General features: G+C 46.7%; 1 protein-coding gene across 1 annotated transcript in view; it reads right to left on the bottom strand.

The window, feature by feature from the left end:
- LOC135903480 (ATP-binding cassette sub-family C member 3-like) overlaps positions 1 to 17,682 on the bottom strand; it is a 108,332-nt gene that overhangs the window by 64,357 nt on the left and 26,293 nt on the right. Inside the window, exons 5-6 of the mRNA XM_070522069.1 lie at positions 11,812 to 11,958; positions 3,417 to 3,510 (exon numbers count right to left, since the gene is read on the bottom strand). Of these exons, the coding sequence (XP_070378170.1) occupies positions 3,417 to 3,510; positions 11,812 to 11,958 (241 nt within the window). The remainder of the gene's footprint in view (positions 1 to 3,416; positions 3,511 to 11,811; positions 11,959 to 17,682) is intronic.

Raw genomic sequence — 17,682 nt, 5'->3', positions numbered from 1 at the left:
TTACAATGCACGCCGTAGATAAGTGCTCCAGACGACTTTTCCAACCTTCTCGAGGCTTTTTAACGTGGAGCTAAGCTAAAATACGTGATTGGTTGTACATATCATACTCAGCGAAATGCATATGCCATTGCTGTGAGTCTAGTCCACGATATGGCGCTCAATGGCACAACACTAGACGCGACGATACAAGAAACAGTGACGTTACACTAATACAAGGTGATAATTACCTTATCATGATTGTGGCAGTAAAAAGATGCGATAATTATTTGCATAACAGAGAGAAACGTCATCATCAGCCTGGCTACGCCCACTGCAGTGCAAAGGCATTTCCTATACTTTCACTTTAACTTTATTGAAATTTAGACAATATACAGTTGTCCGGGTGAAGAGGGCTAAAGGTGACACACGTAGTCACCTGACTAGGGCCTAGACACCATGAATTCACGCAGACACAGTTTCAACATGGTGAGTTACGAAGTACAAACAATTTTTTTTACAGGAAGGCTACAATCGACATACTGCTATATACATACCCTGTACATTCAAATCAATCTAATTAAGAATGTATAATAACTAGTTTAGAGGAATTTGAAATCCCACAGGTAACGCCGGAAGAAGTAAAGAAAGCCTTGGGAACTATGCAAAGGGGGAAGGCAGCTGTGGAGGATCAGCTAACAGCAGATTTGTTGAAGGATGGTGGGAAGATTGTTCTAGAGAAACCGGCCACCCTGTATACGCAATGCCTCATGACCTCGAGCGTACGGGAATCTGGGAAGCACGCTAACATAATCCTAATCCATAAGAAGGGGGACGCCAAAGACGTAAAAAATTATTAACCGATCAGCATACGGTCAGTTGCCTACAAACTATTTACTAAGGTAATCGCAAATAGTATCAGGAACACCTTAGACTTTTGTCAACGAAAGGACCAGGCAGGATTCCGTAAAGGCTACTCAACAATAGACCATATTCACACTACCAATCAGGTGATAGAGAAATGTGCGGAATATAACCAACCCTTGTATATAGCTACATTGATTAAGAGAAAGCGTTCGATTCTGTCGAAACCTCAGCAGTCATGGAGACATTACGGAATCAGTGTGTAATGAAATGAAATCAATGAAAGCTCTATATAAGCCTTGGTTATATTCTGAAAATTTGTCTATCACCTGACTGATAGTGTGAATATGGTCTATTGGCGAGTAGCCATTACGAAATGCTGCCTTGTCCTTTGGTTGACAGAAGTCTAAGGTGTTCCTGATTCTATTTGCGATTACCTTAGTAGATATTTTGTAGGCAACGTAAAGAAAGGTGATCGGTCTATAATATTTAGTCTTTGGCGTCCCCTTTCTTATGGATTAGGATTATGTTAGCGTTCTTCCAAGATTACGGTGCGCTAGAGGTGATGAGGCATTGCGTATACAGGGGGGCAAGTTCCTCTACAACAATCTGCCCACCATCATCATCATCATCATCAGCCTAGTTACGCCCACTGCAGGGCAAAGGCCTCTCCCATACTTCTCCAAATACCCCGGTCATGTACTAATTGTGGCCATGTTGTCTCTGCAAACGTCTTAATGTCATCCGCCCACCTAACTTTCTGCCGCCCCCTACTACGCTTCCATTCCCTTGGAATCCAGTCCGTAACCCTTAATGACCATCGGTTATGTTCCCTCCGCATTACATGTCCGGCCCATGCCCATTTCTCTTTCTTGATTGCAACTAAGATGTCATTTACCCACGTTTGTTCCGTTTGTTCCGTTGTACCCAATCTGCTCTTTTCTTATCCCTTAACGTTACACCTATCATTCTTCTTTCCATAGCTCATTGCGTGGTCCTCAATTTCAGCAAAACCCTTTTCCTAAGCCTCGAGGTTTCTGCCCCATACGTGAGTACTGGTAACACACAGCTGTAATAATAATAATATTTGGGGTTTTACGTGTCAAAACCACTTTCTGATTATAAGGCACGCCGTAGTGGAGGACTCCGGAAATTTTGACCACCTGGGGTTCTTTAACGTGCACCTAAATGTAAGCACACTGGTGTTTTCGCATTTCGCCCCCATCGAAATGCGGCCGCTGTGGCCGGGATTCGATCCCGCGACCTCGTGCTCAGCAGCCCAACACCATAGCCACTGAGCAACCACGGCGGGTCACACAGGTGTTATACACTTTCCTCTCGAGGGATAGTGGCAACCTGCTGTTGATGATTTGAGAATGCCTGTCAAACGCACCCGAGCCCATTTTTATTCTTCTGGTCATTTCAGTCTCATAATCCGGATCCGTGGTCACTACGTGCCCTAAGTAGATGAATTCCCTTACCACTTCCAGTGCCTCGCTACCTATTGTAAACTGCTGTTCTCTTCCGAGACTGTTAAACATTACATCAGTTTTCTGCAGAATAATATTCAGACCCACACTTCCGCTTTGCCTCTCCAGGTCAGTGAGCATGCATTGCAGTTGGTCTCCTGAGTTACTAAGCAAGGCAATATCATCAGCGAATCGCAAGTTGCTAAGGTATTCTCCATCAACGTTTATCCCCAATTTTTCCCACTCCACGTCTCTGAATACCTCCTGTAAACGTGCTTTGAATATCACCATCAACAACAAATCTGCTGTTATTTGATCCTCCCCAGCTGCTTTCCGCCTTTGCATAGCTCCCAAGGCTTTCTTTACTTCTTCCGGCGTTACTTGGGGCATGTCAAATTGCTCTGCACTATTCCCTCTTCCATTATCGTCGTGGGTGCCACTTGTACTGTACAAATCTCTATATAACTCCCCCACCACTTCAACCATTTTATTCATATACTGCTGCCTTTGTTTCTTAGCGCATACGTCTTATTCTTGCCTATTCCTAGTTTGTTCTTCTCTGCTTTGAGGTTTCCTCCTTTCCTGAGAAGATGCTCAATTCCATCCACATTATACTTCCTTAAGTCAGCTATCTTACACTTGTTGATTAACGTGGAACATTCTGCCAGTTCTCTTGCAGCTGCAGGGTTAGAGGCTTTCATAAATTCGTGTTTCTTAATCAGATCTTCCATCTCCTGCGATAGCTCACCGGTATCCTGTCTGACGAAGTTACCACCGGCTTCTATTGCCCACTCCTCCTTAATGTTGTTTTTAAGATTGTCGTTCATTGCTTCAACACTAAGGTCCTCTTCCTGAGTTAAAGCCGAATACATGTTCTGTAGCTTGATCTGGAATTCCTCTATTCTCCCTTTTAACGCTAACTTGTTGATCGGCTTCTTATGTACCAGTTTCTTCCGTTCCCCCCTCAAGCCTTGCATAATTCGATTTCTTACCATTATATGGTCACTGTAGCGCCCAATGACATGAGCATGTCCAAACTAAAGTGCTCGAAAACAAGGCTGCGACAACACTGGTTTTCTTTTTGTGAATGCGTTGGCAGCTACTTGCCTTCAGGTTGGACGCTTTCTTCGGAAAGGCTCTCGGCTTCTCTTCTTTCCGGTTCTGTGCATGCCTTGGTGATCCTCTTGACCGCGTAGACTGACTGTGAATGAGAAAGTACATTGCTCATATATAAATAAATGCGAAAGTACCAATCAAGCTGTGTCCATTTGCACTCCGCAGATTGCATATTTCGATGACTCGGACTTAAACAAGAAATGAAAGTCATGACGAAACCATGCAACCCACTGAACTGCCTCTGACTAGCGTTTCTGTCTTATTTCTCGCTAGACGCCAAGAAAAACAAGAGATTTCATGCTTTGAGCACAACATTTCATTTTCCGATAATTATGGTTACTGCACGTGCTCTGACGCACGTGCAGTAACGTTGTCGTCTGTTGCTATGCTTAACAAAAAAGTAATTCTGGAAAATCTGTCTCATTTCAATCATGAGGAAGGAGAACGGCACCCGAAAGTTCCATCGCCATCGCCTGTCTCGGAGCCAGAAGAAGATCCAGTTCGCCCTTGCAGCTGAGCTGTCGTTGCTGCGGTTGTGTTTCTGGCAATCGCTCGACGACTCCTATAAACTTCACAGTATTCACATTTTGTTGCCCCCAATAGATGGTTTGTACTAGCGACATCGTAGCCGCCATCACCAGCGCAATAAGCTGATTCCGTGTCATCACGTCGAAGCTATGACTTACACTGACATCAAAGAGGAAGCCATAATGGTTCACAGGCACGCTGATAAGCTGGTTCCGTGACGTCACGTGGAAGCTATCAATAAGATGGCTTGCACTGACGTCATCGTAGCCGCCGTACTGGTTCACCGGCCCGGTGACAAGCTGGCTCCGTGACGTTATATGAAAGCTATTAATAAGGCTTCAGATGATAATTCCATCGCGTGCATATTTGTTGCAAGTGCTAGAGCTACCGGCCATTAGTGACTACGCATTCGATATCGTCAGGTTTAGACTGAGACCCTTTATTTTCCAAGATGTGCATATGCCGTAACGAAGTGTGTTTAATTTGAAAGCTGCTAGCACATTTAAACCCTCATTGACGAAAATATGTCCGCAGGGGGTCGCGAACCACAGTTTTTTACTATGCAATAAAAAATGTTTGTTTAAACTATATTTTTCCAAACCGCCTGATTTGCCATTTTTTAATGAATGCCATTACGATTTTTTTTTCAGTGATAGACAACGCAACGGACTGGTCCCGTTTATTTCCTGCCCGACAGTGGCTACGCTTGTAGCTGTGTACCGTTCTTATAGCTATTACTTCGCACTCCGGGCGCGTTTTCACCAGCTCCGTGGTGCTGTCCCGGTACTGCATCTGCGGCCCGTGAGTCCAGGGATAGGTCCAGAGATAATAGACAGTTTTAGTTACACGTACGTAGAGGCTTCACGTACGCAAACGTGAAAAGCCTACGTACATTACGTGCACGCCATCTGAAACGCTTTTAGCTACACGTACGCGACGCACGCCAAAAGGGACCCCGTAACCCCATCTATCGGGAAGTGTGAACACGGCGGTAGCAAATTCAATCCTGCCGCCGTGTTTCGATGCGAGCCGTCTGCGCACGCGCGGCCCGCTATCGCTTGTTCGTGATCTTGCGGAACTCCCGCGCGAAGCTGTCTACGTGCGCAAGAAACGCACGCAAAGAAATGAATCTCACGTACGTCCGTGAGACCAGCGCGCGGCCGCTACGTTTTACGCATGCGCACTGCTGACATGTAGAAGCTCGACGTACGCAAAGCCTCTACGTACGTGTAACTAAAACTGTCTAATGCCTTTGGCTGCAAACGTAACACAAAGCCACATAGACGCACTATCACCCTCCACAGTATCGGCCCTGCCGGACCCCAGGCCAGCATTCTTCATCGCATCCGTGTCGGTCATGAGGGCTGTGCCCATATACATTAGCGTTCCTGCTAAGCACCGGTGTGATACCACACAGTGGTGTATGCACACGCCAGTGCGGGGTGGACAGTAACTGTCAAAGAAAATTTTAACTCGATAACGTTAAGGGTGCCGTGAGGCAGAAAATCTGGCGTCATTGTGCAGCATCCAGCGTCGACCGTACTGAGCGAAAGAATCATTCCAAACCACGAAGCCCTCGGTGTAGCGCAACCATGTTACTTCACTAACTGAATTTCTCCATGTAGAAAGCGTAAAAAAATATTAATTACAACTTACACACAACCTAGAGACGTGATAACATCGGAGTGTAATTTGAATATACGAGAAAACATCATTCTGTTACACGGAAGCGCAAACACAAACCCATTGTGTATTGTTTCTGCCGCTCAACAGTTTCAGTGGTAGGAACACTCCCGCCTCAAAACTTTGAGGCGGCATGCTATAAAAGCTCAGTACTGAAGTGTAAGGTACGCAGGGTGCATGCTGGCCAGGTCGATCGTGTTGTTCCGGCCGAACCCACCGCGAGATTACTGTCGAAGTTAATGCGATTGGCATTCCAGCAATGTAAAGACTTGTATAACTTTAGAGACCTTTCTCAAGTTTCCGTAGTGGTTATTCAAAGATTTATATTGCTTCCAGTACGGTCGCCAATTGCACATACGAGAGATCCCCTCTGTAACCCCGGCACCTGATAAGATCTTCGCATGTTGAATGTCCTGGCTGCAAGTGACACTCTGTAACCGATTTTACATATAGTTGTGATTAGCGTCATATCAGGTGCTGCATGCAGCTGTATAAAAGTCTACAGCCTGCTTCACAAGTTACAGTGCTACAAATGACCCACGTATTCTATGGCAAAGCGTAAGGATTCTTTAGCTCGGCTGCTACTCCATATTTGCTTACTTGGCTGCCTTATAATTGTCTACACAACGGCACCACTCATGTGCTATTACACCAATATAACGAGTATTAATGTTAGCTTGAGCAACTACGCAATTATTCACCAGACAAATAGTATCAACTGAGCCTAAACACCATCACAAGTGGGTGTTTTTTGCCGCACCAAAGCATGTTTTACGCTTAATCGTAAATGGCCCGCCTGTGAATTCGGCGATATATTATTTGTAGCCTTGAGGCAAGCGAGCGCCGCAGGTCGTGAAGAGAATCGCCGAGTTCGCGCCCTTTCCATTTCTGCTTCGACACCGCGTCGAAACACCAAGGGAATGGATGCGAAGGCAGTCGCGGACATTACATTCATCTCGACGGTGCGACGCCTGGTGTGCCACAAGGAAAGCTCTTAATCCAGCACATCCAGCGAACAGACGCCACTAGCATGCACAGGCAGCACCGCTGCGTCAAAGCACCAAGGCAAAGGATGCGAACGCATCCACCGACGGTACAACCATCTCGACGGCGCGACGTCTTCTGTGCCACAGAGAAAGCCCTCATTGCAACACACGCAAAGAGACCCCGCAAACACGCGCAGTCAGGACCGCTGCGTCGAAGCACAAAAGGAATGGACGCAAATGCAGTCGAGACCATTACATTCTTCTCGACGGCACGACACCTGGTGCGGCCCAGGGAAATCTCATATTGCAACACATGCAACGAAGAGACGCCGCTGACATGCACAGCGAGCACCGCTGCATCGAAGCACCAAGGCAATGGATGCGAACGCAGTCACCGACATTACATCCATCTCGACGGAGCGGCGTCTTGTATGCCACAGGGAAAGCTCATATTGGAACACATGCAGGGAAGAGACGCCGCAAGCACGCACAGCGAGCACCGCTGCGCCGAAGCATAGAGAAAAAAACTGGCTGTGGCTTAGCTAAGGTTAAGCCCAGGATGCGAAGCATACTAGCCTTTATTTTAACGCGACAGCGTTAAGGAGCTCGTGTCGCAGAAAAGCCGGTGTCGTCGGCGTCGGCTCAGGAGTGCGGCGCTTGCTCAGGCGCACATTTCGTTGTCGCGCCGAACGCTGCGTTGCTCGACGCTCACCACGTCCGATGCGGGGCGCGTAGTCGCTGCGCCGTAGCAAAGCCACCTAGAAACAGTCTCTGTAGCAAGCCGCAACCTTCGCTCCTCATTCCAACGAGCAGCTCTGTCTCCAGGAGGCATCTCACCTCGTGAGTGTCTAGCAGAGGCAAGCGCTGCTGCTTATCGCTCGCTGCTCGCTGCTCGCCGCGACGCCGCGAGCGACGGCGCGAGTTGGAGCCCCGTTTCTCCTCTGTCGTGACGTCATGGTGTCACGTGGTATTGAAGGCGACACCACCGCGCCTGAGGAGCTGGGTTGAGCTCTAGTAATATGCTTCGCATAAAAAAAAGTTGTCGAAGCATAAATGGAATGGACGCGGATGCAGTCGCGACCTTTACATGGATGAATGGATGGATGTTATGAGCGACCCCTTTGGAACGGGGCGGTGGGTTGCGCCACCAAGCTCTTGCTACTATACTGCCTAATATTCTACCTAGGTTAAACAATGAAAAAAGACACAAAAACACTATGAACTACCACGGCCAAATTTTTTGATCCCCTATTGCGAACTGTGCTTTTTTTGTACGTCCCCGTCTTTTGTCGTTTCCCTACTTTTCTTCCACCAATCCTCCAGTCGCCTCTTACTAATGTCTATTGCAGACATGTTTGCTTTACGACTGCTCCCTCTGAACCCAAGGGCTTCAAGGAGGCCAGTGGTGCCTAAATCGACCACTGGGTCGACGTCTTCACATTCTAATAAAACATGCTCCATAGTGTCCCTAGCTTTACCACAGCAAGCACATGCTTCTTCTTCCTTTATCTCGCTTTATAGGTGCGTGTTCTAAGGCATCCTGATCTCGCTTCGAAAAGTAATGAGCTTCCCTTTGAGTTATCATAAATGGTTTCTTTCCTGATTTCGTTTTTTCCTCTTAAGTAGTTACTCATGGCAGGTTTCTTTTCCATTGCCGCCACCCATGAGATTAATTCAGCTTCTCTGACTTTCCGCTTGACCTTTGTTGTTGTGTTGTCCACCCTACAGGCCGCATACTCGCTGGTAAGCTTCCTAGTTCTTTTCCTCCACTGTGAATCAATGTTTTTTTCTGTACAGATACCTGAACACTCTCCCAGCCCATTTACTTTCTTCCATATTCCTCAGCCATTCTTCATACTCAGTTTTACTGCGAGCTTCCCCCACTTCAAAACTAGTCCAGCCCATATCACCCTGCACAGCTTCATTTGTAGTCTTCCAGTGAGCGCCCAATGCGAGGCGACCCACTGACCTTTGGTTCCCGTCGAGTCTTGATTGTACCCCTGATTTATAGCAAACAACCGCATTTCCAAAAATAAGTCTTGGAACCATTACACCTTTCCACATACCTCGGAGGACCTCGTACCTATTGTATCCCCATAGCGCTCTGTCCTTCATTATGGCTGCATTTCTCTTACAATCGTCTCGACAGCGCGACGCCTTGTGTGCCGCAGGGAAAGCTCATATTGGAACACATGCAGTGAAGAGACGCCGCTGCATGCAGAGCGAGCATCACTGCGTCGGAGCACCAAGGCCATGGATGCGAGCGCAGTCTTGGACATTACATCCATCTCTACGGCTCGACGCCTAGTGTGCCACAGGGAAAGCTCATATTGCAACTCATGCAGAGAAGAGAGGCCGCTAACATGCACATGAAGTACTGCTCCGTCGAAGCACCAAGGGAATGGATGCGAACGTTGTTGCTGACGTTACATCCATCTCCACGGTGCCACTCCTGGTGTGCCACAGGGAAAGTTGTTATTCCAACACATGACGAGAAGAGACGCCGCAAACACGCACAGCGAGCACCGCTGCATCGAAGCACCAAGATAATGGATGCGAACGCAGTAGCCGACATTACAACCATCTCGACGGTGCGACACCTGGTGTGCAATTACGAAAGCTCATATTGGAACACGCGCACATTACACGTTACGCGCAAGGAAGAGCAGCCGCAAACATGGTCAGCGAGCACCGCTGCGTGGAAGCACGAAAGGAATGGATGTCAATGCAGTCACGATCATTACATTGTTCTCGACGGTGCGATGCTTGGTGCGCCACAGGGAAATCTCATATTGCAACACATGCAGAGAAGCGACGCTGCTAAATATGCACAACGAGCACCGCTCCGTCGAAGCACCAAGGGAATGGATGCGAATGCAGTCGCAGACATAACGTTCACATCGATGGCGCGACGCCTTGTGTGCCGCAGGGAAAGCTCATATTGCAACACATGGCGAGAAGAGAGGCCGCTGCATGCACAGCGAGCATGGCTGCGTCGGAGCACCAAGGCCATGGATGCGAACGCAGTCTTGGACATTACATCCATCTCGACGGCGCGACGCCTAGTGTGCCACAAGGAAAGCTCTTAGTGCAACACATGCAGAGAAGATACGCAGCTAACATGCACAGCGAGCCCCGCTGCGTCGAAGCACCAAGGCAATGGAGGGGAAGCAGTCGCTGACGTTATATCTTTCTTGGCGTATCGATGCCTGGTGCGTCACAGGGAAAGCACTTATTCCAACACACACAAAGAAGAGACGCCGCTAACATGCACAACGAACACCGCTGCGTCGAATCACCAAGGCAATGGATGCGAACGCAGTTGCTGACGTTAGACCCATCTCGACGGCGCCACTCCTGGTGCGCCACAGGGTAAAGCACTTATTCCTGCACACGCAAAGAAAAGACGCCGCTGACATTCGCAGCGAGCACCGCTTCATCGAAGCACCAATGAAATGGATGCGAACGCATTCGCAGACGTTACGTTGATCTCGACGATGCGACGCCTAGTGTGCCATGTCGAAAGCGCCTGTCGTTGACATTATGAGCTTTAGCCCTCCCCTTTGGCGCTGGTGCGCAGTGAGCCCGCTACATCTGTGTTCTGGTACACTGTATTACTAGCGCTTCTGTGTGTGCTATGGATGCGCTGACCACGTTTCGCGATTGAGAGGCCGAGCGCCGAACTAAAAGGGCGAAGCAGCGATGCAAGTGGCGGAGTGCCATTCGACTGACCCCGAAGTCTTCGCCAAGCGCCAGGCACAAGCAGAAGTCCCACAAAAGCCGTGGGTTTGCCATGCCCAGGAGACTCCCGAGAAACGTGCTAGGAGGCTTGCGACAACATGGGTGTGATAATAATCAGCCTTAAATATCGGAATCCTTACACTCAATGGAAGCATTACTAAAACAATCTACACGCATTGCACAGATACAGAATAGCTCACATACGCTCGCACATAACCCGCGTTCACGCAGTGAAACGCCAATGTAATGTTTTACCGAGCAGCTTTGCCAGAACGCTGCCATGTAACCGATAGAGCAAAGCCTAACCGTGCGTCAACTTGCCCTCTTCGCTTTTGTTCCCTAACGCACTGCGCAGAAAAATGTAGATGTGATGACGCATGCCACTTTGTTCATGCTAGGTTACAAATATCCGAGGGTTACACGCAGCAGTTGAAAGGCAGCATTGCGTGCCTTCAAATGCATTTATGAGGCCAATCATCAATAATAATGAATACTTGTTATATACTTATGAGAGGGAAGTTCATTGAATCAACAGTCTCTGCAGCCCTCAGGTCGGAGTCAATCCGTTTAAAAACTTCGAAAAATGCTCCTGAAAACTTATCTTTTCTGAAAGAAACGTAGGTGCCACTAGGCTATCTCAAGGATGTATGTTTCACTCCCAAACGCGAAATGTCTTCTAGTATATCAATAGTTTTTCTCATCGATGTTTTACATATGTTGTGTATCTTCCGTGGAAAAAAGATTCCTCCGCCTTAACTCACATTGTGATCTCGTTCGCGATGTATGCCATGAAGAGTGCTTGCCGGAATGTTCAAGATGCATTATGGTAGCAACCTGATTCTAGTAACCATGAACACATTCGGCATTTTTTAAACAGTAAATACCTGTTGGTACAGATTTCACCTTTCATTCCTTAAAATAGCTGTTTAGAACAGGCTGGATGCATTCGATGCTTTTGTGCTCTCAGCTGCCATTTCACGGAGCCTGTGTGCACTGTTTTTTTTTTAATTCTGGATACGCACTTTCAATAATAATTTCCGGGCCCCAGATTGACGCGCTAAAAACAATTTTGTAAGCTAACTTTACCGATAGAAGCATTTATGACAATGACAGTTACTGTAAGAAAATCTGTAAGTTATTACCATAAATTCACCGACGCGACGTAGCTTGTAACCAGTGAAATGCAGCACTAGAGCACGTGACCAGAGAGAAATTCGCACAAACACATTGTGCCTGTGTCTATGCCTTCTCAACATCTCGAATAGGTGTCTATGCTTCCTCGAAGAAGAAGGTGCCCACACGAGTGGGCGCCATCTTCAACACTTTATATGAGGAACAAAGAATCGAACGTAAGAACATATAGCCCATTTCGAGAAGGACACTATTTATTTTTTCTAGCAACAGTAGGTGATGTGAGCAGTATGGCTCACTAGCCTTAGCCAACTTACCAGCACAATCATTCTTAGCATGACAACGATGTTGCCGCAGGCTGGATCCAGAAGTGACAATGCGTAGATGCAGGAGAACGAAAGTGATGCAGTAAGTGCCTTTTCAGGATAGCACAGTGCCCACGTTCCGAACAGTATGACAGCCATCTGCGCAAAATGTTGTTGAAAAAGATCAATCTTGACACGTATGACGATTCTTTGACCATACTCAACGCCTTTTAGCCAGCTATTGTTATTCAAGCCTTAGCCAGGTAAGGTTGGAATAACAAGTTTTAGGGTATAATTCCTATAAAAATGTATCGCAACAAGCATGCTCGATGATTATCTCACAGGACGCGGAGCATTTTTCCCCACACAATGCGCAACGCCCGAAGAAACGTGCTTCCGGCGAAACGCTCCTTAAGGACCGCCATTTGCTTGGACCGTGAAACCCTGACTATGCACGATCGAAACCATAGGCGGTCGCATAAACTACACGCCTCACCTAATTCGTCTGCGACAAAGTGCTTTTGAAAATACGCGTCTGCATCTCGAAAGTTGTGGTCCCTACTGCGAAAGGCATCCGTCCTGCGGCTGTGTTGGCTGGCGCTTGCTGGCTCCTACGGTTGGTGGCGCTGCTTTTTTGGTGTTTTCCCCGAAAAACCTGATGTGCATGGTGAGGATGGAGATGGCGCTAGAAGGACGTAATATCAGCTTTAATCTCATACGAACAGGCGCGTACAGATGAAGAAGGAGGGGAGAGTTCCAATCAACAAGGGACTGAGGCAGGGGTTTTCCCTATCCCCACTGATGTTTATGATATACATGGTGAGGATAGAGAGGGTGCTAGGAGGAAATATTATCGGCTTTAATCTCTCATAAAAACAGGCGGGTACAGATGAGGAGCGCGGAGAAAGTTAAAATCAACAAGGGACAGAGGCCAGCGCTTCCTCTATCCCCACGGCTGTTTATTATGGACATGGTGAGGATGAAGAGGGTGCAAGAAGGAAGTAATTTCTGCTTTAATCTCTCATACAAACAGGCGGGTACAGATGAGGAGCGTGGGGAAAGTTCATAACAACAAGGGACTGAGGCAGGGGTGCCCTCTATCCCCACTGCTGTTTATGATGTACATGATAAGGATGGACAGGGCGCTAGAAGGAAGTAATATCGGCTTTAATCTCTCATACAAACAGACGGGTACAGTAGTGGAGCAGCAGCTTCCAGGTTTATTTTGTGCGTACTACATTGTGACGTTAGCTAAGAAGCAAAGTGATTTGCAACGTCTCGCTAATATATGTGGACAGGAAGGCAACAATATAAGTTTGAAATTTAGTGTTAGAAAATCAGGTGTTATGGTATTCAATGAAAAGAGTGAACAGATAGTGGCGATACAAGGCCAAGGAATACCTCGGGTAACAGTATATAAATGCCTTGGTATATGGATAAACGAAGGCAATGGATATATGGAAACAGAGAAAAAACTATAACAGTGAAGGGGCAGAGAAATGGCAGCTATAATGAAGCACAGAGTGCTATGGGGCTATAATAGGTACGAGGTGCCCCGAGGTATGTGGAAAGGTGTAATGGTTCCAGGACTTACTTTTGGAAATGCGGTTGTTTGCATTAAATTATGGGTAGAATCAGCACTCGATGGGAACCAAAGGTCAGCGGGTCGCCTCGCATTGGGCGCTCACGGGAAGACTACAATTGAAGCTGTGCAAGGTGATATGGGCTGGACTAGATTTTAAGTGAGGGAAGCTCGCACTAAAATTGAGTTTGAAGAATGACTGAGGAATATGGAAGAAACTAAATGGACTGGAAGAGTGTTGAGCAATCTGTACAGGAAAAACATTGATTCACAGTGGCGGAAAAGAACTAGGAAGCTTATCAGCAAGCATGCGGCCTTTAGGGTGGACAACACAGCAACAAAGAACGTCAAGTGGAATGTCAAAGAGGCTGAAATAATCTCATGGGTGGCGGCAATGTAAAAGAAACCTGCCATGAGTAACTACTTAGGAGGAAAAAACGAAATCTGGAAACAAACAATTTATGATAACTCAAAGGGAAGCTCATTACTTTTCAACGCGAGATCGGGATTCCTTAGGACACGCACCTGTGACGCGAGATATAAAAAGGAAGAAGAAGCATGTGCTTGCTGCGGTAAGGCTAGGGAAACTATGGAGCATATTTTATTAGAATGTGAAGACGTTTACCCAGCACACCCGCTGTTTACCCACACACAGGCTGCAGGCGCGAATCGTCCGGTAGTAGTTCTGCATAGGGATGAGCATGTTCTCTTAGTGCACAAAACGTGGTTTCTCCCTCTCGGCGACGGTGACTCGCACTTTGATAGAGGAGCCGAATTTTCTCACCTCGACGATAGTGCCTGATCTCCACACCAATTACTGCCGAAGCGATTCAATGGCGTCGGAGTTGCTGATGACGATAACACCGTGGCAGACAACGCCTCCTTCTTGTCGAAGGTATCCGTGGAGCGTAATCGCCTCATGCTCGCTGTTCACAGACAAGTCCCCGGGGGCCAATCTGGCACTGCCGCGTTCGGGAAGTGGATCACTATGACGTTTTGTTTACAGGAATGCAGAACCGTAACAGACTGCCACCTCGGGCCCGAGGTAGGCCGTAATGGCGGCACCGTAGCTGTTCTCCGAGAAGGCTTGGTGCAGCGACACATGTTCGCGTGTTTTGAGCACGACCACTAAGTCGTCTAGGCGAGCTTTTGGGAATGGGTGAGGCTTCCAGATGGTAAAGGCCTTCCCTTTCATTCCAGCAGCGCGCAAGGCAGGATGCTGCGTCTTGCCGACCAGTGCGCCGGATGCCAGGGTGGTGATAGATGCCGTCATCTTAGACATAACAGCGTCGCCCACGTAATCGGGTGTAATTCGGTTGTAGAATCTTCAAAAATCTACCCACCTGGTGAAATTTGGTATCCACATGGTCCACATAGTTTGCTGCGTCGATTAACGTCAATCTTGTTCGGGTGCAGAGGACTGAGCCATGGTTCCAGCCAAAAATCGATCGAACTGGTACGCCACACGTGTTACTTCGTCGCGCACTTGCAGCCTCCGCCCTTTCGCTGTGCAATAATATGAAATTAATAAAACAAACACTCCGTCAATGGCAACTTTGCCTGTCGATGTTAGCTCCAGCCTGTTGCCAATTGAGTGGCAGCGCCTTCTGGGAATGATACAGCAATTTGGCGATTGCTTGTCGTCCCAGTCAAACGTCAAGCAGGACGTAATTACAGAAGTTGCCGCGAGGTATATTTGACAGAACCTGCACCATGTGGCCCTGAAGTGACATGAACAAATTCAAAAGGAGGGGAAGAAAATGCTTGAGGTATATGTGATACAGCCATCGAAGAGTATTTGGCCATCCTCCATGGTGTTCGTCCAGAAAAAATATGGCAGCTTACACTTCTATATTGACCAGGGCAAGTTGAATCAAATAGCAAAGAATGATCCCTACCTGTTAGCACGATTAGAGAATTCACTAGACAGCTGGTGGCACTCACGTTATTTTCCTCCATGGACCTACGCAGCGGGTATTGGCAGATAGAAGTCGATGAGAAAGATTGCGAGAAAACCACCTCCGTGACATCCGATGATCTTTAAGATTTCAGTAGTCCTTTTTTATTCGTGTTTTGCTCTTCAGCGTGTAATCGACGCCCTACGTTCAAGTCGAAACTGGGAAACGTATCTGCCGCAGATAGGTGGCGCCTATTGCGCGGTAATAAACAGATTAATCATGTTACTGTTCCTGCTGGCTAGAGCTTTTGTTGCTCGAGTTTCCGACGCTGCAAGTACAGGAAGACTACGACGCTATCATGACAACGGACTCGTCCCTAATGGCTGAGTCTATTTTAGAACTTAGGTTACATGGTCGGTTTAGTGGGCTTGATGACGACTGAACGAAGACAATCGAGAATATATATACATATATATATATATATATATAAAATGAGAAGCCAACAAACACTGACACCAAGTTGTTGGCTTCTCATTATATGACTAATAAATATCGGGTCCCTCGGTTAACCCCCTTTCTTCTCGTTTATATATATATATATATATATATATATATATATATATATATATATATATATATATATATTTATATATATATATATATATATATATATATATATATATATATATATATATATATATATATATATATATATATCATCATCAGCCTGGTTACGCCCACTGCAAGGCAAAGGCCTCTCCCATATTTCTCCAACAACCCCGGTCATGTACTAATTGTGGCCATGCCGTCCCTGCAAATTTCTTAATCTCATCCGCCCACCTAACTTTCTGCCGTCCCCTGCTACGCTTCCCTTCCCTTGGAATCCATTCCGTAACCCTTAATGACCATCGGTTATCTTCCCTCCTCATTACATGTCCTGCCCACGCCCATTTCTTTTTCTTGATTTCAACTGAGATGTCATTAACTCGCGTTTGTTCCCTCACCCAATCTGCTCTTTTCTTATCCCTTAATGTTACAACTATCATTCTTCTTTCCATAGCTCGTTGCGTCGTCCTCAATTTGAGTAGAACCCTTTTCGTAAGCCTCCAGGTTTCTGCCCCGTAGGTGAGTACTGGTAAGACACAGCTATTATACACTTTTCTCTTGAGGGATAATGGCAACCTGCTGTTCATGATCTGAGAATGCCTGCCAAACGCACCCCAGCCCATTCTTATTCTTCTGATTATTTCTGTCTCATGATCCGGATCCGCAGTCACTACCTGCCCTAAGTAGATGTATTCCCTAACGACTTCCAGTGCCTCGCTGCCTACTGTAAACTGCTGTTCTCTTCCGAGAGTGTTAAACATTACTTTAGTTTTCTGCAGATTAATTTTTAGACCCACTCTTCTGCTTTGCCTCTCCAGGTCAGTGAGCATGCATTGCAGTTGGTCCCCTAAGTTACTAAGCAAGGCAATATCATCAGCGAATCGCAAGTTACTAAGGTATTCTTCATTAACTTTTATCCCCATTTCTTCCCAATCCAGGTCTCTGAATACCTCCTTTAAACACGCTGTGAATAGCATTGGAGAGATCGTATCTCCCTGCCTGACGCCTTTCTTTATTGGGATTTTGTTGCTTTCTTTATGGAGGACTACGGTGGCTGTGGAGCCGCTATAGATATTTTTCAGTATTTTTACATATGGCTCGTCTACACCCTGATTCCGTAATGCCTCCATGACTGCTGAGGTTTCGACAGAATCAAATGCTTTCTCGTAATCAATGAAAGCTATATATAAGGGTTGGTTATATTCCCCACATTTCTCTATCACCTGATTGATAGTGTGAATATGATCTATTGTAGAGTAGCCTTTACGGAATCCTGCCTGGTCCTTTGCTTGACAGAAGTCTAAGGTGTTCCTGATTCTATTTGCGATTACCTTAGTAAATAGTTTGTAGGCAACGGACAGTAAGCTGATTGGTCTATAATTTTTCAAGTCTTTGGCGTCCCCTTTCTTATGGATTAGGATTATGTTAGCGTTTTTCCAAGATTCCGGTACGCTCGACGTTAAGAGGCATTGCGTATACAGGGCGGCCAGTTTCTCTAGAACAATCTGCCCACCATCCTTCAGTAAATCTGCTGTTACCTGATCCTCCCCAGCTGCCTTCCCCCTTTGCATATCTCCCAAGGCTTTCTTTACTTCTACCGGCGTTACCTGTGGGATTTCGAATTCCTCTAGACAATTTTCTCTTTCATTATCGTCGTGGGTGGCACTGGTACTGTATAAATCTCTATAGAACTCCTCAGCCACTTGTACTATCTCATCCATATTAGTAATGATATTGCCGGCTTTGTCTCTTAACGCATACATCTGATTCTTGCCAATTCCTAGTTTCTTATTCACT

This window comes from Dermacentor albipictus, chromosome 7 (assembly GCF_038994185.2).
Source record: "Dermacentor albipictus isolate Rhodes 1998 colony chromosome 7, USDA_Dalb.pri_finalv2, whole genome shotgun sequence".
Lineage (NCBI taxonomy): Eukaryota > Metazoa > Arthropoda > Arachnida > Ixodida > Ixodidae > Dermacentor > Dermacentor albipictus.
This window is presented reverse-complemented; position numbering and strand designations above follow the sequence as displayed.